Here is a 25,922-nt window from a genome sequence, read left to right as displayed (position 1 = left end):
TATGACTCCACTTATGTGAAACGTTCAGGATAGGCATATCCAACAGAGACAGAAAGTAGATAAGTGATCGTCTTGGGTAGGACAGGGTAGTTGGGAGGAAATGAGGACTGCTAATGTGGATAGGGTTTCTTTTGGGGATGATGAAAATGTTCTGGAATTAGATAGCGGTGATGGTTGCATAACTTTGTGGCTATGCGAAAAAGCACAAATTGCACACTTCAAAGGGCGAATGTTATGGTATAGAAATTATACCATGATTAGATTTTTAAAAAAGAGGGGGAGAGAAGGGTATGAGAGAAGGAAGAAGAAGGTGAGACCCAGAGCATAGTTGGAAAGATTAGCCTTGGCAAGAAAGAACACTACCTCTCCAGTAGGAGAAATTTTGAGGTGGGGATAAGCTCACAGTGGATGGGTTTAATGGGCGCTAACACATATGTACTTGCTATGTGGCAGGCATTTTTCTAATTTCTTTACATGTTCTTATTTAATCCTTAAAACAACCCTATGTGGTGAGTGCTATTTTTATCCCCATTTTATGGATGGGAAAGCTGAAACAGAGAGAGGTTAAGAAATTTGCCCTTCTCGGGCATTGTGACTCACGCCTGTAATCCCAGCACTTAGGGAGGCTGAGGCAGGTGGATCACTCGAGGTCAGGAGTTTGAGACCAGTCTGGCCAACATGGTGAAACCCCATCTCTACTAAATATACAAAAATTAGCTGGGCATACTGGCGCATGCCTGTAGTCCCAGCTACTCAGGAGGCTGACGCAGAAAATTGCTTGAACCCGGGAGGCGGAGGTTGCAGTGAGCCGAGATCGTGCCACTGCACTCCAGCCTGGGCGACGGAGCAAGACTCCGTCTCAAAAAAAAAAAAAAAAAAAAAGATAAAAGAAAAAAAGAAATGTGCCCGAAGTCCCACAGGTGGGATAAATATCAGAGCTGAGATGTGAGCCCAGACAACGCAGACAGACTGGCTGCACAGTCTGGCACTTAGCCACTGCACTGTCCTATGTCTCTCATCTGTGTTCTCAAAACAGGGAAGGCCGAGTGCTGAAAGTGTTAAGGGCTGAGAGCATATTTGGGGTTTGTGCGCAGAAAAGGTTAAAAAACTACCATGAAGAACGTGGGAGTTAACAACCAAATTTTTATTCAAGGTTCTTGGAAGTAGTAGAGGCCTAACAGAGGCAGTTTCTCCATTCTATCATTGTTGCATTCTAGCCCGTACTATTGTTCTGTTCCTACAGGTCTGTAGTGGGAGTTTTCTTATGTGGCCCTCGGACTTTGGCAAAGAGCCTGCGCAAATGCTGTCACCGATATTCCAGTCTGGATCCTAGAAAGGTTCAATTCTACTTCAACAAAGAAAATTTTTGAGTTATAGGAATAAGGACGGCAATCTGCATTTTGTTTCTCCTTTGTATCTTCAGTAATTTACTTGGTCTGGTCAGGTTTGAGCAGTTACTTTGGGGTAAGAATGTACCTCTCAAGCCTTGACTCCCTGGTATTCTTTTTTTGATTGCATTCAACTTCATTACTTGAGCTTCAGCAACTAAGAACTTCTGAAGTTCTTAAGTTCTGAAGTTCTTAAAACCCATGGATCCTTTCTTGGAAAAATAACTGTAAACCTTTCTGGACAGCCATGACTGTAGCAAGGCTTGATAGCAGAGGTTTGGTGGTTGAGTTATACAAATAATCCCAGGTGATTTTATCAATTCTGGTGTTACCATCTCCTGAATTTTGGTTTGTAATCTTTTGTCCCTCCCATCCCCACAGAAGATTTCTAAGTAGGGTGACTTTTTAAATAAAAATTATTGAATATTAATGACAAACATAACAATAAACATAAATAATAAACAAAATTACTGAGAACCCCATCCCCATATAACACCAACAGTGTACATTTTTACTGTCACTTTTGATACGGTCTTATCCAGTGTGAACAGCAATTTATTCTTATTTTTGCTTGTCAAAAAATAAAGGATTTTCTTCTTTGCTTGATGAATGAGTCTTTTGTTACTTCTTTTTGGGCTCTCCATTTGGGAAAGAAAATCTAGAAAGTATGCTAATTGTAATTGAAATTGTATTATAATTGCAAGTCAGCTATATTGTCGTCTTGTATTATTCTGTTAAAAGCGATTGTGAAAACCTGAACTCCATGTTAGGATGACTTATTTAGTCAAGAGGAGCTCTTTATCACTATTTTTATTAAAGGAGTTTATTAATGTCTAGTTTAAAAAATAACAATTTATAATTTTCATAGATTTTTGTGGACTACCTATATCGCTAAGGAATAATTCAGCTAATGACATAAGCAAAACGCCTTCATTCTCTATCAGAATGCTTTTTATTTCTGCCATCTACCCAACCTCAGCCTAGAAGGACCACACTGGCTCTGGGATGTTAGGCGTCACAGTGAATCACTAGGAGAGAAGCCCAGGGCTCTTAAGAGAGAAACCTCACACTTCATCGTGCCCAGACAATTCAACTCATTATAGATTTAGAAGAATGGTTCTACTGAATTAGCATTATATTATCTATTTTTTCTACCATTAAGTGACCAAGAATGAACAAATGGTTGTTTCTAATATTTTAGGAATCTCTATGGCTTGAAGGATAAAACTTTCTTTTTTTGTCACTAGTCTGAGCACAATAAAGGTAGGTCACAAACTCATGGTGGCTAATCACGTTTCATTTATTACAACAGTAAAAAATACTGATAGTTGTTTACATAGGGAGGGATACCACTGCTGTTGCCAATTTGTTCACCCGGATTTCAGCTAATTCAGGTTTAATAAGGCTTTGGGAAAATGCACAATGAAACCTTGAAGACATGGTTCTTATTAGACAACTACTGACCAAATGACAACTTCATCTTCAATGACCTTGATTTGGAATCTTGAAACTTACAATGAGTTCCTAATGAGAAAGGCATCACTCTTGGTCTCCATGTCTAAATATATTGACACACTCACTTCAAGATATGATGGCTGCCAAAATCAATATCCCAAGGCTTGAATATTTATGGAAGTAGACATAAATTCATGATTTATTATATTCATGGTAATGAAAATAATAAATCCTATGCATAGCCAATATCCAAGTTGAACTGGGGATGAGCAGGATACACAGAAAGCTCCCCATCTGCTTTGAGCAAGTTTTTCTTGCAAAGTTGTAATACGAAATACCTTAATCAGCAAATTTCTTATAAATGTTTGAGTAGAAAATCCTTCAATTTCATTGTCACTCAAAAGTTGATTATCTTTGCATTCTTTTGCTTGACATGTAAGCAATATGCTATTACATTCTCTAAGCCTATGCCAGGCTTTTAATTCACCTGACCATAATCCTAACCCAGGGGATAGGATTCACCTGACCATAATCCTAACCTAATTTACCTGACCATAATCCTAACCCAGGGGATAGGATTCCAAGAATAGAAGTTGGCTCAAAAGTAGTTCCAGTAGAACTTTACTGATTATTAAGGCAACTCTTAACCTCTTGAGGTTGGCCTGATGAAGAGAAACCAGGTTCCTCCTTAATGCTACTACGAGAGAGAGGGGTTGGGGGGCGGGGGGAGAGGAGAGAGAGAGAGAGAGGGGGAGAGAGAGAGAGAGAGAAATACTAGGCAAGAAGACCCATAGGTTAGAGCTAATGGCACTAATTATGTTCATACCTATCCACAAGGAAGCAGGCAGGAGCAGACCTAATGAGCAATCTGACTGTGTTCTACATTTGGTCCACTTAAAATCAGAAGAATGTACAAGTTTTAGGGTTTTCTGTGTTTTAAGTTCCCAGAATAAATGTAGTTACAGGGTAGGGCTGCAGGTTAGGGACTGCCTGGAAGATAGGATGAATGTATTTTGTTCATTTGATTTCTGTTTTTATTTCATCTCGAACATGTGAAAAATCAGTGGCTTTTTAAACTTTCAAAGTTGACTGCCTAGACTGATAAGTTTAAGAACACACAAGTAAATGTCAACAGTCTTTTGTGTGCTGACAGACTCAAACCAGTGCTAAAACAATTTTTGTCTTAACTCTGAATTATACATGTTCAGACCTGCTACTGAAACAAATGCATTTTGATATTTGGATTTTTCTAAACTAAACACATGGCTGTGCTAGGCTCTTTGCTCTGTTAGCCTTCTGACCATTTTATAGCTCTAAGCACGTGCTATTTTCTCCCAGAAGACTCAGAAGTCCTAGAATGTTTTCAGAGGGCAAAGCCTTATAATAATTCTTACTGGAAGCAAACTAAACAAAAACCAAGTTCCAGAAAACATTGCTTCTGAGAAATGCTCAAATATCATCAAGAAGAATAAATGGTTAACTTAAAATAAAAACAAAACTATGGCAATATGTTAAAGTACAATACTGCAGTAAGGGTAGAAAACACATCTAAGGTTTCACCCTTACTGTTAAGCTTTTTAAAAGCAAAAAGGTCATGTATATCAATTTGCAGTGTACTAAAATTGTGTTCAAAGTTTATTTCAAGTCACAGAAAATATACAAACTAAGACAATAAAATGAAGTGATTTTGTTCTGAGAGAAGGTGATGGGAGTCCTCCACCTGGCACTGATTTGAGTCATTCAAGGGTTAGGATGCAGGTCATCTTTTTTCAATATTTCAACAAAATTATAGAATTTCCAGATTTCTTGCCAGGTATTTTTGAAAACCTGTAAGAAGAAGTTAGGAGAAAGCCATTAGGAGTGAAGACAAAGCTCTCTTCAGGAAAAACTTCAGGAAAAAAATAAAAGGCTAGGGGAGGGAGGACAGGCATACAATCAAATCACCAGGACAGATTTGCAAGGTGTCTGTCTCCGACCTCCTGCCTCCTCAAAGCAATCATCCCTTGCAGCAGGGTTTCTCAACCTCAGCACTATTGACATTTTGGGCTGATCACTAGTTGCTATTGGGAAGTGGGTAAGGGGGACCATCCTGTGCATTATGGGATGTTTAGCAGCATCTCTGGCCTCTACCCACTCAATTCCAATAGCATGCCATACTCCCTAAAGTTGTGATGACCAAAAATGTCTCGAGACATTGCCTAATGTCCCCTAGGGGGCAAAATTGCCCCTGTTTGAGAACCATTCATCTCTAATGATAATAGTATAGAAGCCTGTCCGTGATGGCAGAGATGGATCACAACTAGCTAGGTATAGGATGAAGGAAAAGGAAAAGCCAACACTTCAGCCATGGTATGCACAAACAACAGTAGACACACAATAAAATCCTGCCCACAAAAAATTGCATAGAACCACACATACATACACACAATTATGATAGGTTTTTTAAAATGGTGAAAACTGAGTTTGTAGTCAAGTTAACAGTAATGTGCCAATGTCAATTTCTTGGTTTTATAGTACACTGGGTGAAAGGTACATGAGACTCCTTGTACTATTTTTCCAACTTTCCTTGAGTCTATGATTACTTAAAAATAAAAGGTAAAAAATTAGACAAAAACTTTGCCCTGTGGTTAATATGCAAGGCCTTAAACATCTTATAAGCAAAAATATAATGAAAGAAATTTCAGAAACATTTCTACTTCTACTATCCAGAAACAGTAAGCAGTAATTTTCTCACATTGTAGGGAATACCTTCTCTGGCATAAGTAAACTAGTAAAAGAGAAATAATTTGTATCTATTCCTCTGAATGTAATAGGTAGTCTATACTTTTACTTAAAAAAAAAGAATATGTGGGGTTTGTGGAATAAAACGTTAAGGTACCAAAAGTCTACAGAGCCCTCCATCTATGATAGCTTCTCATTAATTCATTTAAAGTCTAAATATATATATGATGCATAGTTGCAGTTTAAACATTTAAAGACATCACAAATATGGATTAAAATGATATATTTTGTAAGAGTGGTAATTACTAATAGTTAAATGAGTTCACTATTATATAACATAAGGATAGGAATTATAATATGGATGGGGTGAAAAGTAGAAATTTAAATTGTGCTGTCCTACCTGATAGTGGGGCAACGTGAATTTTAAACTGTTTTTAGAAAAAAGAATTGTTTATAAAATACAAAATGCTGGGGCAATTTTTTTTTTTAAAAAGGAAACACTGATACATGTATGTGTAATCAAGTTGTCACATGATTATTTATGAAGCAGGTTACCTGGATTCTTTTTTTTTTTTTTTTGAGGCAGGGTCTCACTCTGTGACCCACGCTAGAGTGCAGTGGCATAATCATGGCTCATTGCAGCCTTGACCTCCTGGACTCAAGCAATCATCCCACGTCAGCCTCACAAGTAGCTGGAACTATAGGCGCATCTCACCATGCCTGGCTAATTTTTAAAAAAAATGTTTGTAAAGATGGAGCCTCACTATGTTGCTTAAGCTGGTCTTGAACTCCTGGTTTCAAGTATCCTTCCACCTCAGCCCGCCAAAGCTGAGATTACAGGGCTAAGCCACTGTGCTTGGCCCCTGGATTCTTTCTGCCTAAATGATGAGCAAGAAAAATAAAGGTAGCAGGGTACAGCAATCTTCAAAATATATAGAAACTGATGGTGATGATGGACATTTACTACCTTAAATTATGTGCTATAATAGTTCAACATCAAAATATTCACTGTAAAATAAATACAGGAAACAAAATATTTACACATTTTATTGAAATGCTCTGTATTTTTTCCATTTTGACAGGACAGTTTGGAATAAAATAATACAACTGATTGTAGAAGGATACACACCAAACTGTATTTAGAGGTTTTGTCTGGGGAACAAGATAGAGGAAACAGGGCTTTTTACCTTTCACTTTCTACATTTCTATATATGATTACTTTTGTTAAACTGATCATACATTACCTTTGTCATTAGGAAAGATTATAAGCAATTCAACAACTGAACAAATATTGTATAGCCTTACTCTATTCCTACAGGAGCTAACCTACTGAAGGGTAAAGAAGAGTCTAGCTAAGTGGATTGAGGGCTGCTGAGAGAACAATCTTGTTGGTTAAGGTTAAAAGTATATACCGAGAATAGACAAGGAGCTAGTCCTACTCAGATGGGATTAAGTTTGCTCACCTATCAAGGTGCTCCAGTGGATTTCTGTATTTGTTCTTTTAAAATCAGGATACTCTGCCTTTGCTCAGGAGGCAACATGGCAATCTGGTCTGCAGTCAGTTGTAGAACCTGCATAATCAAAGCAGCCTGTGCAGAGGAAAAAAAAAGGTAGTCAGTTTTAATGATGGCAGCTAAAAAATACAAAACAAAACAAAAAACCCACCACCAGCTTCTGTCCAAAAAGTTACTGTAGTGGGATATGAAGCAAAATGGAAAAAGAAAGAAATGGAAAAAGGAAGAACATTTCACACAGAAAGAAACCAACAGCCCCCTCCAAAAAAAAAAAAACAAAAAACAAAACTGGTGAGAAAAGCTACAATGAAAAGAACAAGTATAAATTAAAATACCTAAGATTAGACGATTCAAAACAGACAACTTCATGAACTCAAAGTTCCTGGAGACTTTAAGATGATATCTGTGAGCCCTGGAAATCCTTCAGGTTTTAATCCTGTTTTGAAAGTCTCTCTTTTTCACAAATTTTAGCCTTTCCTCAGACATAAGCTCCCCACAATGGTCAAATATAAAAACAGAAAGATATAATCATGGGGAATCTACTACCGTTTTTAGGGATAAAGTAGAAAGGGAAGGAAAAAGGGTATGGATTTTCAGGTCAATCTGGCCTGAACAAGAAAAACCTGCTATTGGCAGATGAGTCTGAACTATAAAATAAGCTGCCATTTACATCCACTTAAGAACTTCACATCCATTAGCAACTTCAGGACCAGACTCACAAATTTTCAGGTAACAAGATCATAAAAGAGTTCTAAGTTAGAATAAACATCACCTCCAAAGGGACTTTGAAGACCCAGGATCGCCACATGGTAACTGTGAAAAGAGGAATCAAAAAGGCTAGAATTGTGCATAAGGAGGCAGTCAGACAGTGTTGCTTACCTTCTCATGATCCTGTGGAGTGACTTGGTTCTGCCCAGGACTAAAGCCGCCAGGCTGGCTTCCACCCTGTATACTCGCTCCTTGCATGCCTGTTCCCTGCATGACTGGGACCTATATGCACAAAGAGAAAAAGAGATTTTTGGGATTTTTAATGTATAGCTAACCTGAATTTAGTAATAATGTGAAAAATTACGATCTCTACACAGATATGAGTAAAAACAGCAAACCAATGACTCTGAAGATCATTTTCTACTGTTAGCAATAGCAGAAGGCAGCGTTTAACCAGAGATCAACTAATAAGTTTGACATACTTGCTTACAACAGCTCCAGCACCATCAACAAATATCACACAGCACAACTGGATACCACTGAATTAATCAAAACTCAGCCAAATAAGCAAAGGGAAAACTGAGAGCACCCTGGAAACTAGCGCTCACTGGAAACACAAATGAAAGCCAACAGAGTCTAGAGAAAATGTATTCTGGTCCACTGGGGAAGTTAAATTCACAGGGCCACCCCCTACCCTAGTTCAATCAGACACAGGTAGTTTGTCCCAAAGGGCCCTATCCCACAAGTGAGGCAGAGATGTTCATAATGTCAGAGAGTTAGAAAGGCAATGGGAAGGCCTCCAGGCAAAAGACTGCTATTAGCCCAACATTTGCTGTTTATAGCTTTCCATAGAGAACACATGGCAGATGCTTTCTGCTAAATGTAGACCAAAAAATATGACTGACTTGAGTGAACGAACAAAGTACAGTGATATCATACTCACTGGTATTTAAGATCTTCAATAAGTTCAACACTTTGCAAGACTAGCAGAACCCAAGGAAAAGACCTCTTGAGTACCAAATGTAACTGTAAGAATGTCCCTATACAAGCATTATGTTCACACTCAGGCATTCACCCAGGGCTTAGGTACTCTCTTAATAAACATATATTGTTAACAAACTTGTTACCTGCTTACCCAGCAGATTAGAAGCAGCAAAACATAAAAGAAATACGGATAAACAACTGTTAGGAGCAGATACCACTTCAGCAATATGAAGAGCCAGGTGACAGCCTGACAGTGAAGGAGACCAGAAACCAAACGGGAGATAACTATGTTTTATATTACGGTATAGACAATAATGAATCTATTTAATGACGACCTTGAGTAGTCAAAACTGATTAAACTATTTTTTGTATCCTGTTCAAGAAAGGAAATATCAAATACATCTTATAATTTTTTAATAAAAGTTAAAAAACTTGGTAGAATAGTTCTATTATCTGGAACATTCACTTACATGCATTAACTCATTTCCCAAAGACAATGGACAGATGAAACATTAGTAGAGATTTGTACAGACTGCTAGAATACTATCACTGTTCTGTTCATCATCAATACTGAATCCAGAGACAAGTTTCCAGAGACCAGTCTGAACATTAATGAGCTATTATGGGTCTGAAACACCTATGAGTATAATCTTTTTTTTTAATTTTGTATTTCCATAGATTATTGGGGAACATGTGGTGTTTGGTTACATGAGTTTATAGCAGCACAATTCGCAACTGAGTACAATCTTTTTGAAGCTTTAATTTGAGGTACTGTAATTGTGATCTAACCACTCGATAACGGCCCTTTTAAGTTTCTAGGTATGCTTGCTCTAGGCAGATAAGTACTAGCAAGAGTGACCATACACATCTTGGTTTCCCTAAGATAGTCCCAGTTTATGTTTTTGCCTCCAAGTAAAGTAACAGCACTTTCATTCATGTTCTCCTTAGCTGATAAATTATATAATCACCCTAGTAATAATAAGCCTTTTGCTCACAAGTTTCTAACTACGTGGACTAGAGTTATTTTAAAATCTAATTTAAAAGTATGAATTAAGGACATGTTGTTAAGTTAAAAAAAAAAAAGGCACAGAACAGTGAAAGGGGAAAAATAAGAATATATATTCATATTTTCCAGAAAGTAACATGAAAAATCTAATAAAAGTCATTATCTACAGGACCTAGGGGGCCACAGGGGAGACAGGCACAGGAGAGGAAGCAAGGTTCCTTTTAGTTTAAGATATGGTCTCACTATGTTATGTAGGCTGGCCTCCAACTCCTGTGCTCTATTGATCCTCCTGCCTCAGCCTCCAGAGTAGCTAGGACTAAAGGATTCTACCCTGGCTTTTTTTTTTTTTAAAGATGGGAGTCTAATATGCTGCCCAGGCTGGAGTGCAGTGGCTAGTCACAAGTGTGATCAGAATGCACCACAGCCTCAAGTTCCTGGGCTCAATGGTCTTCCTGCCCCAGCCTCCAGAGTGCTGGCACTATAGGTGCGTGCCACCACGCCTGGCTTGAAATTAATATATATATCTTTTATAGATGAACGAATGTATATATTTATAAGTTAATATATTAATTAAAAATTTTTTAAAAGTTTGAAGATAAAATTTGTATTTTCTCTTGCCTCAGATCTAATTGGCTTTATAGAATCTACTAACGAAAATGATATAAACCTAGTATTAGGGTAATAAGTTCAAGCACCAGCAGAGAGAGAAGGAGCAAAATATTATCCAGAAATGTTCTTCCAATCCTTACTTGCAATGTCTTGCACCATAGAACTACCAGTAAAATTACATAAGTGCATTATATAGTTATTTGTTTGTTATCTGTCTTCCCAACTAGGATGTAAGCCCATGGGGGAAGGGGCTTTGTTCTGTTCACACTGCAGTATCCCCCATACCTAGATCTATGTTTGGTACATAGTAGGTGCTCAATAAATACTTGCTGAATGGCAGAATGAATGCATAAAACCCATTTCTGTTACTAGGTTACTGACCATACAGAGTACAATAAAAATCAAGGCCCACGAACACTTCAAACACAATAGAGAACAGTTTTATTCTACACAAAGCAAAAAAAACCCTCTATTTGTATTTCATATTAAAGAGGAGGGGGTAGACACATATCCACACATACACACACACACACACATGCGCAGATAACAGGACAGAGTAGTAAAGTGGAAAAAGGAGTGGCTTCTGTTCCTTACTCTGCCAGTTTCTAGTCATGTGAATTTGGTCAAGTCACCTGAATTCTTGGGCCTTAATTTCCAAACCTATAGACTGAGGGAATTAGACGACTGATGTGTTCCATTCCAGCTCTGCCATTATCTTTCTCTCTCTCATACACACAGACATGGGGAGGAAGACACATAAACAAATAGAAGAGAGAATTACACAGAGGAAGGGGAAAAAGGAAGGTAGAGCGGTTAGAGAGAAATGAAGGTGCAAATATAAAAACTCAGGAAGAAACACACATACCACGTCTTCACAACCAAGTGGAGACGAAGAGGGAGGTGATGACCACCACAGACCGGCATGCACACACAGGCAGAGAGGCCCAAATGAAAGAGAGGAGACAAGCCTTCGGTTCCACACCTTTTAAGGTGATTATTAATAAACTGGCTTTCACATTCCACTGTTCACTGTTCATTCACTGTTCACTTTCAATTCACTGTTCATTGTTAATTGATGACAATAAATGAACACAGGTCTCTGTAAACCCAAGATTATCTAAATGGCCACTAACAGCTCTTCATATACTCTAACCCCGTGGTTCCCAGTCAGGGTTCACATTAGAATCATTTGGGGGAGGTTTTTCAAACTATCCATGCTCAGATCCTACTAATAAGAGATTCTGAGTTATACCTGGGATGAGATCCAGGCAAGTATATTTTGGAAAAAACCATGTACATGATGTTGGTTTGTATCCCAATGAAGACTACTTTCTAACCCCTAAATTTTCAGGGGCTCTGCTCTGAATGAATAGCTACTTACTGTGGGATAAAGTTGTTTTTTTTTGAACTACAATCCTGATAGCCAGAGAATCACCACCCTAAGGGATAGAGAAGCTACAGGGAGATCTGAGTCTTCCCCTTCTAACAAGCTAAGAAACAAACCAAGTCAGAAGGCAGTAATATTAGGCTCAATAATCAATTCCTGAATAGATCAAGATTTCATTGGATGCCAGAAGTCAGTGTTACACATACCTGTCTGGATCCCTGGGGACAACTGCCCCCATGTTAATTGGACTGGGACCCTGCATTCCACTAGGTATAGGTCCTCTAGGGCCAGGCACCGGGCCCCTGGTATCCATGCCTCTGGCCTCCATCCCTCGGACTTCCATCGCACGGGCCTCCATCGCTCGGGCCTCCATCGCACGAGCTTCCATTGCACGGGCTTCCATTGCACGGGCCTCCAGTCCTCTGGCATCTAACCCTCTTGCCTCCATGGCTCGGGCCTCCATCCCTCGTGCATCTATTCCTCGGGGATCCCTTCCACCTATAAAGAAAATTGTAAGAAAACCATTATGTAGCCACTTGCATGTACTGCAAGAATGATGAACAATCCAAGAAAGATAGAAATCTCTTATGGTCACATTTGCTCCCTCAGCTATTAACATATGAGACTAATGTCTCCTCCCAGTTTCTCAGATTTGTGATAAACCTTAAAGATGCTTGCAACCTACTGTTTCCGGCATTCTTTATCCCAGATTAGAGCCAAAGACAGCTGAGTTCATTATCACATTTGCAATGTGGTCTCCCCTTACCTCTGCCATCCAATGGTGGACCCCTCTGATCTAGCATGGGTCCTCTTGGTTCTGCCATTAGAGGTCTGGGTTCAGGTAATGGCCCACCCCTCAGCTCATGTGGGGGTGGGCCTCGGCTCTCATGGCCAGGGACATGGTGCATGGGTGGACCTTGATGAGGTGGTCCCAAGTAACCTCTGGAGATGGAGAAAAACATTATATTTTAAAATAGAACATAACAACAACAAAATACCAAGCAGAAGATCAGTAAGTAAACATCCAACAAACAGCTGATGTAAACAGTCTATGAATACTAACAAGAAAATAACACCAAATAGATGGAAGAAAAGCTACAGAGATATACATCCATGTATTCTAGAATTTCGTATTTGGTTCATAATTAGGGAGGAATCAAGAATATTCATTATATGTATTAGTTTGCAGTACAATGTATAAGAACATGAGCTCTGGATTCAGACTGTATGGGTTCAAATCTAGGCTCTATCACTTATTAGCTGCGTGATATTGGACACATTTACTTAACTTTTCCACACATCAGTTTCACGTGTAAATGGGACTAATAATGGTATCCATCTCACAGGGTCTTGTGGATTTAATAAGATGATCTAAGTAAAGTACTCAGAGCAGAGTCAGAGGCATGATCCCCATTAATGTCAATTATTATTATTGCTATTATTATTTTATTTATTTATTTACTTTTGAAATGGAGTTTCACCCTTGTTGCCCAGGCTGGAGTGCAGTGGCATGATCTTGGCTCACTGCAACCTCCACCTCCTGGGTTCAAGTGATTCTCCTGCCTCAGCCTCCTGAGTAGCTGGAATTATAGGCGCCTACCACCATGCCCGGCTAATTTTTCTATTTTTAGGAGAGACGGGATTTTGCCATGTTGGTCAGGCAGGTCTCAAACTCCTGACCTCAAGTGATCCACCCGCCTTGGCCTCCCAAAGTAGTGGGATTACAGGCGTGAGCCACTGTGCCTGGCCTATTATTGCTAGTATTAATATTTCCACTACTATAAATTTCCCTGTTCAAGTATGTATACTAAAATTTCTAATTTCTGAAAATACAGTAGCTCAAAATGACATACTCAACTACATAGTTCTGCCTTAGGAGAAGTGCTTATCCTTGGACAGTGGCCATGAATATTTATCTATCTTTTGAAGTAGGCAAACAGGTACAACTGGTACAGAAAGATTTTTGTTCTCAGGAAAGAAGGGACAATTCTGATTTCTTCAACTGTTTCCTTCTATGTTAGTGCTTACCTAGGCTCTACCTCTCCAGTTACAGAAAGTAAAGTGCCTCCCCGTGGATCATTCGGAGCATCTCCTAACAAGCCTCGAGGGGTTGGGACGTTGGCAGGCAAGGATCCCCGCTGCATAGCTGCTCTGGGGTCTTGCATCGGCACTGACAGGGAAACAAACGGGGAGTTACTGCTGTGAAAGACACATAAGCAAACAAGAAATGACTCTATATACCACTGACAACATAATTTAGACACCTTAGAGTGGGTGAAACCTCACCACAGCAGAATCCTCTTGCAGCTCAAGAACAGAAGCAGGGTGTAGGCAGAATCTGTGCCATGTCAGAGGTATGGATGGAATTATATTAAGAGCAAACTGGGGAGCAACCTGCCAAGGACTAGCACTGCAACCTGAAGAAACTTGCTACTGGTTTTCCTTCTAATCAATCTTAGTTCAAGGACCAGAGTCACAAAAGAAAGGTAGAGTCTTGGCATATGTGAACACTGCCATGGCTCTGCAAGAACCCGCTGTCTCCTTACAGACTGCTATTCCATCCAAGCCTCCTGACACCAGTAGGGAGGGAGTACAGCCTCGGACAGATGCCCATATCATCCATGTTCTCTGCCCTGTGTGAAGAGGTCAATCTTAGGCTTGTGGCCTCAACAGGAAAAAATTAAAAAACAAAAACCCAAAAACACTACCCTTTTGGGTTCTGAACGCGAGGATGACTGCCAAGCAGCTCTTTTCCTCTCAACGTCCCACCCTGAACACCACAAGCAAAAGGAAACCCACAGATACAATGGGTACTTTGAACTCGCTCAATTGATGCAGGCCCGGCGGGTCCCACGGGCGAGTGCTGAAGGGTTCCTAGGTAAGCAGTAAGTTCAAAAGGAGAAAGAGCAGACACTTAAATAGCTTGCATACACATGCAGAAACAACACACGGAGATTGAGATTTACATATATAAGTTAAAAAGCCAAGAGTTCATTGGCTTGCTTAAGGCTACAAATCTCCCTAAACTACACTAGCTCCTTTGGGTCTCTGAAACAGTTCCTTTTGAGCAGATAGCTTTTGAAAGGAAATCCCATGGGGCACTGGTTTGCTCTAGGCGGGAATAACCAGACATTTTCGATTTTCACCTCTGCTACTACTTTTCCCTTAGGTCTTCTTCTAAAATCATTAGGAAAAAAATATATAAAAAGGATAGTTTTGGATCTTCTAGTTACGCAAAGAACATAAATGTAGTTTCAGAAGCAAAACATAAAAGAAACTGCACTGAATCTGGAAGGCAAGATTCATTCTGAAGCGGCCATAACTGAAGTACAGCAATTCTATTTTTGTCCACATTTTAAAGCACAAAAATTTCTGCTGTCAAAAACGTATCAGATGGGGAAACGCAGTGAATGAACTTTACGTGATGAAAGAGAGTATCACTCCACAAGAAATACTCTGCCACAGCAAGTCTTTGATAATAAACATCATGACAACAGCAAACAAAGACTAATGAGATGACATGGGCACCAACACTAAACAAACATGGCAGGGAAGCAAGAAGTATCTTCTCAAACATCTCCATCTCCTGTCAGCATTACAAATGTACAAAATCAGCATGGATTTCAGGAAAAGTAACACAAACTAGGCACACACGAAAAGAAGACTCTTGCTTCCTCTGCTGGGTACTGAAGGAAACTACAAAAGAAAGCTGATCTCCCTTCCTCTCTTCATGAAGACATCCTGGAAATACCCTCAAAACATGAGTCATTTCCCTTTGTCAGTTTCTGACAAAAAGGTGAAGATAACTGTAACAAGAAGATGTCTTGTGCAAGTATGCGTTAAACAGCTAAAACCTGATGGATTGAGTGCTGGCCCCATGACAGGTAGAAGTATGACTGAAACCCTAATACCTTCTCATTACTGCAAAAATACTCTGGGGAACATATATAATCTATTGACATGGTGGGGTGGGGATAGGGCGGCGTACATAGCACAAAAGCATGGGATGCTTAGAGAAAATATGAGATATTTGGCCAGGGAGTTTGTCCTGCTGTCAGACATCTAACAAGAAAAAGTTAATTCTGTCACTTCAGCAACCAACCCCAGTGTAAAAACCACAGACTTGTATATGTTTATGTATGCATGTATGTGTATATATACGTGTGTGTGTATATATATATTCATATATATGTGTGTGTTGATATAATTTCTCTGTTGCCCAGGCTGAAGTGCAGTGGTGTGATTATGGCTCACCGCAGCCTCAATCTATCTGTTGGGCTCAAGTGATCCTTCCACTTCGGCCTCCCAAGTAGCTGAGACCACAAGTGCACACCACCACTGCCCATCTAGTTTCTGTATTTTTTATAGAGACAGGGTTTTCATGTTGCCTAGGCTGGTTTCAAACCTCTGAGCTCAAGCGATCCACCCACCTCAGCCTCCCAAAGTGCTGGGATTACAGGCATGAGCCACTACACCTCGCCAATATTTTGCTTTTTAAATGGGTTCCACTTATAAGCCATATGCTACAGAAGAAAAAACCTTAAGCTTCTCTATGCTTCTCCAAAACAGTCTTTCCCATCATCTTATTCCCAAGGAATAAGAGAAGAAGACACTGAAGAATGTAAGTGGAAGTTAACAGGCAGTGTGGAGTAACAGAAAGAGGATAGATTTTGGAGTCAAAGACTTCTGAATCTTAGCTCTGCCACTTACTAGATGAAAAAGAGAATAAGAGCACCAAATCCAGTCCAGACTACTCATACATTAATATTTACTTACCTTGTCCCCTTGAGTAAGTAACTTATTCTGAGCTTCCAACTCTTTGCCTGTAAAACTGAGGTGCTGCCACCTAACTCACAAGATTATTTATGAAAATTAAAGTACCTGGCATATAGTATGCACTCAGTTCCTTCTCTTTTCTTACCATCTCTCCTCCTAACATTGTTTCCAACTGAACCACTGCACTTTCTTGTCCTTCAAACTCCAGTAACATGAAGAAATAATGTGGAGATTTTGGAACGGCAGCTACTGTTATATACAGCAGTACAGCCACAGCACAACAGATGTTCATTAAGTAGGCTTTACAGACCTATGATCCCCTTCCGGTTTTCTCTGGGGTTTAAATCTAGTCTTCTACATACCCAGCCACATATTTACATGCTCATTATTAGAATTCCTTACTCAGTCAACAGATACCCATACAGGGAGAGAAAACATGTCAGTGGAATTATTAGACTAGGAATCAGGAAACTAAGGATCCACTTGCTTCATTATCAATTCTTGTAGAGCTGGGCTATGAATCACCAAGTGGAAAGTCTAGACCAGCACTGTCCAACAGATCTTTTTACGATGACAGAAATGGTCTATATCTGCAATGTCCTGTGTGGTATTCACTAGTCACCTACGGTCACTGAGCACTTGGAATGTGGCTATTGTGACTAAGGAACTGAGTTTTAAATTTTACTTAATTTTAATTAACTTAATATTGAAATAGCCATGGGTGGTTAGTGGCTGCCATATTAGATACTGTGGATGTGGAACAATTCCAAGACCAATTCACCTTAGTCAGACATAAACATTTATTTACCTTGCCCCCGTTCCATGGACACTGGTCCACTTCCTGGCATTCCAACCTGAGCCTGCATTCCTCCTAGAAGACAAAGGGCAGACAAGAAAAAACACCAATTAGAACAGCAGAAAAGAAAAATTAGAACAGGGGCTGAGTTTACAAATTTCCTCATTCTGCTCCACAAGCAGAAACCTACAAAGGAAGATATTCAACAATGCAATGAGATAGAAGATGGGGTTTGTTAGTATATTTACAATTTGTACTTTATGTTTCAGTGACAGAATAGTTGAGTTCAATAAGAAAAATTCATCTCATTGGTTACCAAACTCTTGGCAGGAAGCTCTTCTATAATACAGGAAAACAGTATCACTTACTCCTGGATCTCCTCTCATGAAAGATAATCTAAATATAAATATAACTCTATTAGGATAAAGCAGATACATAACAATCCTGAAGTAGATACAAAAAATTGCTGAGTTTGCAGAAATTTCTTTAAAAAATCTCTTCTTCCATTCCTCATCAACTTAGCTCTGCAGACTGGATTCTCTACAGAACAGGACAATTTAGAATTAAATCATTCTCCATGACTAGTGTTGTACTCAACATACCCTAGATTAGATGAATTAGCAAGAAGCAAGTTTGTTACATAAAAAATCTTCAAATATTGGTAATACATCATGTGTTCATACAGATGTTTCATATGGGGAATCATTATTTCACTCAATCTTCTTGGTTACAATTGTTGAACAAGGGACAGTTACAGGTATATGAGCAATACTCTTATTAATTGCCTATCTATACACTTTCAATAAATGTATATAGCTTTTAAGTTTCTCTTTTTCCCTTTTGTTGTTTGGTCTGATTATGTTTGTTAAAATACAATTTTACATCAGTTTAATATGATATAACAAATGTGACCTTGTGTTTTTCTGTCTGTTTTCTTCATGAGCTTTTGAACCCAACAGTTCATTCATATTTAGCACAGTAACAACTACATTAGTTTTTATTCCTTCCATCTCACTCTACATTTACTACTAGTTATTTTACACTGTCTCTTCCTTTTTTTCTTTTCTCTATTTTTGCTGGCTTGATTTCGTTATCACTCATTCCATTTCCCCCCTCGTTATTCTATTTTCCCCCTCGTTAACTTGGAAGTTTTACTATGCTCTTTCACTTTACTGTCCCTTTCCATGTTCTTATAATTAGACATACAGGATTTAACATAAGAAATCTACTATTTCCTCCACCTAAGTTATATACTTTCTAGCTGTGGATTACTTTTACCTAAGGATCCCATTATCATATTTGGCTGCACTGCAGCAGTGCCTATGATAAAACTTTAGCGAGTACTGAAATGGTGAAGACTAAATGAAACTTACCTCCAGGAGCTAAGGAACCAGGGCCAGGTCCTGTGACAGCAGCTGGTATTTGCCCTGGTGCTGGAACTCCACCCTGCATAGAAGCTTGCATCAGAGGAGGTGCGCCATTGACATGCATTCCACCCTGAACAAGAAAAAAAAAAACAGAGTATGTACATGCCTCTGTGGAGACTCAATACTAAGTCTATGACCTTAAAAGTCCTCTTCAAATGAACAGCCCCAAATATACTACCGAACATCCTTTTTGTATGGCATGTCTTATGCAGCATTAGATTTGTCACACACTTTAAACTCCACAGAAGCAAGTTGCAATACACATCATGAGCCTGGTTATATGGAACACGGTTAAGATGGAACATATTCTCAATGTAGAGATTGACAAGTCTTATCTGTGTGGCAAGGCAGCACATAGCACCTATTGTTAACTTCATGACTGGGGCCTGGCAATAAGAGTTTAAAAAAAAAAAAGCCCTAAACCCAAGAAAGATAAAAGGAGGCTGGGACTCTTTAAAAAAAACAACTGCTAGTAGTCCACATTTTTAAAATCAAACTTTTTTTTTTGTTTTTTTTTTAAATTTAACCAATCTTTTCTCACTCCTGTCCTTAGATACAATTCTGGTTCTGGGGGAATGTGAATTTCTTTTTTTTTAATGCTACACTAAAACTCTTGAGAAAAAGAGAATGTCAACTTTTCATCTGGCATTCCCCAAAACACTGAGTAGTCCCTTGAAAAAGAAACAGCTCAACAATAAAGAATAAAAGCCAAGTTATATAAAAAAAATTACATACACGTTTAAGGAACACAAAACTCTACAACAGAAAAGGAAGAGCTGTATAGGAAGGTAGTTAAGAGAAAACTGGCTATGAGATCAGATAAAACCAAGTTCAGAACTATACCTGCCACTTATAATTGTGTCCATTTTTGGACTAGTTAACCTCTCTTTTCTATCTCTGAAAACGTATTTATTTATTTAGAGCAGGAGTTGGCAAACTATGACCCATGGGTCAAATTGGGCTCACTGCCTGGTTTTATAAACGAACTTTTATTGGAACACAACCACACACACTTGTTCACATATTGCCTATGGCTGATTTCATACTACCATGGCAGAGTAGCTGTGGCAGATCCTGTGGCTTGCAAAGCCAAAAATATTTACTATCTGATCATTTACAGAAAAATGTTTGCTGGCTCCTGCCCTATACCTCTGCCAATCTGAGAGATGAAAAATGGTAGCTTATTGTAGTTCTATTTAATTTATCTTTTAACATTACATGTATTATAATTTATTACATTATCTTATTTTGAGGTTGAATACATTTTTATATATTTACTTTATATTTCTACTTTTGTGAAATATTTATGTCCATTTCCCATTTTTCTACTGGGTTATTGGAAATTTTCTTATTAATTTATAGGAGGCCTTTTAAAATGTACTATGAAAAATTACAGATATACAAATCATATAGAAAATAAAATAGCCACGCAGCTTGGGAAATAACAATAAAATAAACCAATGGCCTGTATGGTCTTCCCCAATTGCATCCTGTGCTCTCTTCTCCTTAGATGACCGCTAAGACGTCTTCCTAATGTTTTAAAATTTTATAGGAATCATTACATACTCAATATATTATTTTGAAACTCACTCCACATATTTTGGGGATTTATGCAGAAACACATATCCTACATTCGGGAATGCATCCACATTCACTTAGTTCATGTCCGTTTGTTATTGTTCTGGAGTTATTTGTGTTGATATTATGTATCCTAGTTCATCTTAACTGCTGTATGGAATTATGTTTTTCAGAGTCATTCATGTTGATATGTGTAGTTCATTTAACTGTTGTACAGTATTTCACTGGATGAATGTACCACACATTTTCTCCATTCTTCCATTGATGTACATTTAGGACATTTCCAATTTTTCACTCTAAGGCAATAAACATTTCTGTGCATGACTATGGGCTCTTTATTAGTCTGTTGTCCACCACATGTGTGGCAAATACTTTTTCTCAATTTGTCATGTCTTTGATACTTATTTTTTTCTTTATATAGAAATTTTTTAGTTTTCAAATGTATCCATTTTTTATGGCTTTAGGGTTTTGTGTCATGCTTTGAAAGCAAGCTTTACTTTTTTCACTGGTAAGAATGGAGATAATAAGAGTGCCAACCTCATACAATTGCTTTGAGGATTAAATGAGATAATGCATAGGAATAATGAAAAAACCACAGTGCCAGGCATGCACATACACACAAAGTTAGCTTATAAGAAAAGGCATACAGGAAGGATCTCTTTGTTTTACAAACTTGGAATCGAATCTATATTCATTCAGATGTCATGTGCTCTGCAACCTGGAAATTGCTTTTATGCCTGGAAATTGAAATTATCATCTCTGGTTCCTGACCATTCTTCTTTCAATATATTCTCCTAAAAAGAAATGACATTCTAAGACAGATACAAAAAAATGTTAAGGGATAAAGCCCTACCAAAGACTGGGCCTGAGGGGCCTGAGGATTCTGCTGGTTCATTGACACATTGGATCCTGACCCAGGCCCAGCACCATGGACTGGCTGAGGGTTGCCTGCAATCAGCGTTGGGATATTTGTCTGGCGATGCAGAATTTTCTAAAAAGTGAAAAGACAAACTATCAGCTGTCTGTTTAACAAAGCAATCAGGTAGTTCCTATCCCACTCAAGGTTTACCCGACCATTTCCATAAAAGAACCAGAAGCACTCACCAGTGCAATTTCCGGATCCACAATTCTCATCACTACCTGTGCTTGCAGCAAAGCATAAGCCAGTTGAGGGTTCTGAAGCAACATGTTCCGTGCCTCCTGGGGACTATTCTGGACACAGAGCTGAGAAGATAAGCAGATTCAGGTTTAATACTTATGACTTAGAAACTGATAGTGATTTAGAGTCATTCCCCTCTGAGAAATGTAATATTCAAGAGGCTCTTTATCAGTAGTTTTTGCATGACACAAAAAACCTTGGTCATGGCAGGCAAGAGAAGAAAGAGGCATTTCAAATACTGTGATACTATCATTTAGGAAAAAAGCCAAATTTTAATATCTACATCTGACATCTATGGGCCACAAAAATCCAGCTGGATTGTTTGGATAGCTGTGTTTGTGTACAAAAATAGAAATCTCTTTGTACAAAATGTAAAATATACTGTGTACATACAGAATATTGAAGGTGCAAGAAATGGTGGTCTATAGACAATTTCTATTTGAGCTCAGGGAACTGATTCAATTAACTCCTTTAAAACCTGATGTGGTTTGCTTTATTCATAACCTAATGCCTCCTCCCACCTTCATTTGTTTCATCAGCTCAAACATCTGCTCTGGTGGAAGGCTGGCAACTGCTTTGCTAATGGACTCAGGGGCATCCTCAGGACTGATGGTCTCTCCATAAGGTGACTCAATGACAGGGCACCAGTGCCAAGGCCTAATCAAGAAGAAAGTACAAGAAAGTTAGGGAGGCAAAACAAAAAGCTAAATCATTTCAAATATCTACTTTTCAGGGCTGCTGTAAGAACCAGCTGATAATTTTAGATTCTCCAGAGCTGAGAAATAAATGATTTGAAAGCCTCTTGTTTCTGTGGAGGAAAGTGAGAGTGTATTTTCTGTTCTCAGAGGAAAGCTGGGGATCATGATCACATGGAAGGACAATGTTAACCTAAGTTAGAGAACTGGGAACACTGACTTCTTCTGACAAGTCATTTCAGAAACAAAATGTGAAAAGAGAAAAACATGCTGATTTCAAAAACTCCTGAAAACAGTGACAGCAATGACTAATGCCATAGTTAGTACTACTAATGGCTTGATGAATTTGAACTCATCTTTAACTGAAAATAACTCCTTAACAATGGAAAAATTTCGTGGTTTTTTTTTTTTTTTGGAGACAGTCTCGCTCTGTTGCCCAGGCTGGAGCAACTGAAGCATTTCTAATGTCAACTTTACTGTTTCTTAAAAATATACACTTACTAGCAAGCCTCCAGTATGCTTAGGTCTGCAGTGACCCTATGCATTCCTACAGTGCTTGCCAGAACAGTTTTGAAATGGTTTGAGGCCTTGCCCTGCTCATCCAGAGCAAGGGTATAGAAATTTCAGACATTACTTGAAAGAAAATTTATAAAAAATTTTTAAAAAGATATATATAATACTTGCCTAACTCAGGCACATCAGATCAGTCAAGTAATAAACAAGCTGTGTGGCTAACCATTTCAGCATATTCTAAAACATTGCAGAAATGGAAAATCTTCATTGTTACATCTTTACTAACTCATACTGCATCCAAGTTGGAATTGTACTCACTCTTCAGCTCTTCTTTGTTCTTTTCACTGGCAGCATTGTCCACTCGAAGTGCTCTCCCACTGAATTCACGCCCATTCAGGTTCCGCATGGCACTAAGTGCTGTCTCTTGGTCTTGGTATTCACAGAAGCCATAACCTTTTGGCTTTCCTGTCTCTCTATCATATACCAATCTGGAGAGCAGAACCAAGAACCAAGTGTCAGGAACAAATGTTACACACATACAGGGTTCCTGCTAATATTGCCATGCTTTAATTGGGCCCACTGTACATAAATAACTTTACAGCTCTGACAGCCTTACAGAATATTTTTAAAAACTTTTTTTTTTTTTTTCCTGAGATGGAGTCTCGCTCTGTTGCCCAGGCTGGAGTGCAGTGGCACGATCTCGGCTCACTGCTATCTCCGCCTCTTGGGTTGAAGCAGTTCTCCTGTCTCAGCCTCCTGAGTAGCTAGGACACAGGCATGCGACACCACGGCAGCTAATTTTTGTATTTTTAGTAGAGATGGGGTTTCACCATATTGGTCAGGCTGGTCTTGAACTCCTGACCCCAGGTGATCCGCCTGCCTCGGCCTCCCAAAGTGCTGGGATTATAGGCAAGAGCCACTACGCCCTGCCTAAAAAACATTTTTTTCTTTCTTTCTTTTTTTTTTTTTTTTTTGAGATGGAGTCTTGCTCTGTCGCCCGGCTGGAGTGCAGTGGCCGGATTTCAGCTCAGTGCAAGCTTCGCCTCCCGGGTTTACGCCATTCTCCTGCCTCAGCCTCCCGAGTAGCTAGGACTACAAGCGCCGCCCACCTCGCCCGGCTAGTTTTTTTTTTAATATTTTTTAGTAGAGACGGGGTTTCACCGGGTTAGCCAGGATGGTCTCGATCTCCTGACCTTGTGATCCGCCCGTCTCGGCCTCCCAAAGTGCTGGGATTACAGGCTTGAGCCACCGTGCCCGGCCCTAAAAAACATTTTTAATGAGAAAAACATATTTTAGGTAAGAATAAATGTCAATTGTATAGTATATAAATTATATCTCAATAAAGCTGTTACAAGAATAAAGTACATGTGAAAAGTAACCAGTAAAGAAAACCTGCCATTATTACTAAGAGCCAAATCTGTGGTAATTTTTAAGAAGCTCCCACCATGAAGTAAAAGGGGATCTCACCTGAAACTAACAACAGGTCCAACCTCAGAAAAGATGTCCTTCAACTGTCTTCAGTAGTTCATAAGGAATGTTCCCCACTAAGGAAGAAAATAGGTTAACATTAAAATTCCGAGTTTATAACATAGTTCTTTAGTGAGAAAGTAAATGACAGAGTATCTACTTATATCATCAAATATAAGGCTCAAAATAGTGTTCTCCAATCCCAATTCCACTGTATTTCTCTAGACCTCTTAACAAAGGAAATGTACCACTGAAATTAAATACAAAATGTGTAGGTACTCTTAATGTTAATTCTCAGACTGATCTGACAAGTGTTAGATTTTCCTTAACTTGGTGAAAATAAATATTTCGGCACTGGTATTTACCTAAAGATCTGCAAGTCTCATCAGTGACAACAAAAAATGTCAATGTTATTTAATATAATTTTTAAAACAGGTTCATATGTATTTCCACACATACAACATTTAAGGGAGAATGACCATGAATGTAGTGAAGAATGTTTAAAATTATTCTGAACTACTTTGTCATGTCCCTTTCAAATGGTACTCTAATCACATGTATTTTTAAAAACAACTTATTTCAGCCAAAAAGATAATTCAGATCGTTTCGATCCTTTTTAAATTCCTCTGAGGAGGTCTTAACAGTTGATTCATTCATTCACTTACAAGCCATCTCAGGACACCAGGTGGCCGCTACTACTATTGATGAACTAAAATGTTACGGATAAAAAGCAAAGGATGAAAGTCCTTAGGAGAGAACAGGAAGTGGACACTAGGATCTATATCCTCAGCATATAGTCTGTATTCTGGGGCAGAGGATGAGAAGTAGTACGGGACAGTGAGGAGCTGTTGCCATGCGCCCTCTCCTCTAGAGAATAATTAAAGCTCATGAAAGGAGAAACGCACAGAAGCTGAACGCTAGTCTAACTTCCCCAGTGATATTGAGGAAAGCCTACTAGACCTCGGCAGAATGGGAACATCTCTTTGCTCACGAGTCCACCAGGTTGGACGCCCTACAGGATAGGCAGGGAGAACTGCATGTCCGAACCGTCAGCGGCTCCGGTAGCGATTCATGAGATAGGAGGTGCAGAGGGGAGTCCCTCCCCGAAGCTTGGCTCCAACGAATTCCTCTCACCGAACACAGAACGTAGAGAACGATCCACCGCTGGGTCTCTCACAGTCAAACCCGCCATAGCTCTGTTGAGTCGGCTTCCGGTGCGCCAAAGCACACTTCCGTACGGAGCACAAGCCCGGCGCTGAGCACGCTTCCGTACGGCGCGTGAGCCGGAAGTGCCTGGGTGGAACGGACGCAGAGCCCCTCCCCTGGCGATCTTCTGTTAGCCGCAGGGGCGAGTTGCGTCCACCGGAGGACTCAACCCCCACCGCTGAGATTAACTATGTTCCGAGCCAGATGCAGGCGTGTCCAGGCTGATTTGAAGGGTTTCAGCCTGCGGACTTCCTTCTTATTAATTTTCTCTTAGGTTGATGCAAGTACTCGTCAACCACAATAAAGATGGCGCAGCGGCTTTACCATGGTAACAGGAAGTCCTTTGCTGACAACTGTGGCTCTTGCATTTTAGTTCCGCCCTATCAAGGGAGGGAAATGCTTGGGCGCGTCCAAGCAGCGTGCATATTAGTTTGCTAAAGCTGTGCGTGTATGGAGTGAGATGAGGAAAGTGTGTGCTAGCCGAGAGAAGCATAGTTGAAGAAATGGGAGAGGTAAAGGGAGAACAGACCTCT

General features: G+C 39.3%; 2 protein-coding genes and 1 non-coding gene across 5 annotated transcripts in view; 2 read left to right on the top strand and 1 right to left on the bottom strand.

Annotated features, from left to right (window-relative positions):
• NOX1 (NADPH oxidase 1) overlaps positions 1-1,993 on the top strand; it is a 32,727-nt gene extending 30,734 nt beyond the window's left edge. For all 3 annotated transcript variants that reach the window (XM_033213338.1, XM_033213375.1, XM_033213309.1), the window contains one exon: positions 1,244-1,993. In XM_033213338.1, the coding sequence (XP_033069229.1) occupies positions 1,244-1,370 (127 nt within the window). In that variant the 3' untranslated portion in view covers positions 1,371-1,993. The remainder of the gene's footprint in view (positions 1-1,243) is intronic.
• Positions 1,994-3,859: 1,866 nt separating this feature from the next.
• Positions 3,860-25,715, bottom strand: CSTF2 (cleavage stimulation factor subunit 2). The gene is given in 16 exon segments (XM_033213498.1): positions 3,860-4,670; positions 7,028-7,153; positions 7,958-8,068; positions 11,975-12,270; positions 12,539-12,714; positions 13,801-13,942; positions 17,357-17,419; positions 18,718-18,841; positions 21,203-21,340; positions 21,454-21,573; positions 22,030-22,151; positions 22,154-22,165; positions 23,035-23,204; positions 24,184-24,231; positions 24,233-24,260; positions 25,318-25,715. Coding segments are annotated over 15 exon segments (1,731 nt in total). The 5' UTR covers positions 25,376-25,715; the 3' UTR covers positions 3,860-4,670; positions 7,028-7,030.
• On the top strand, positions 22,705-22,836 carry LOC117086797. The gene has a single exon (XR_004438589.1). It is a non-coding gene; the product is annotated as a small nucleolar RNA SNORA9 (small nucleolar RNA).
• Positions 25,716-25,922: the final 207 nt, after the last annotated feature.

This window comes from Trachypithecus francoisi, unplaced genomic scaffold, assembly GCF_009764315.1.
Source record: "Trachypithecus francoisi isolate TF-2019V2 unplaced genomic scaffold, Tfra_2.0 Contig00054, whole genome shotgun sequence".
NCBI classification, from domain to species: domain Eukaryota; kingdom Metazoa; phylum Chordata; class Mammalia; order Primates; family Cercopithecidae; genus Trachypithecus; species Trachypithecus francoisi.
The sequence above is the reverse complement of the archived record's forward strand: the minus strand, read 5'-3'. Positions and strand labels throughout refer to the sequence as shown.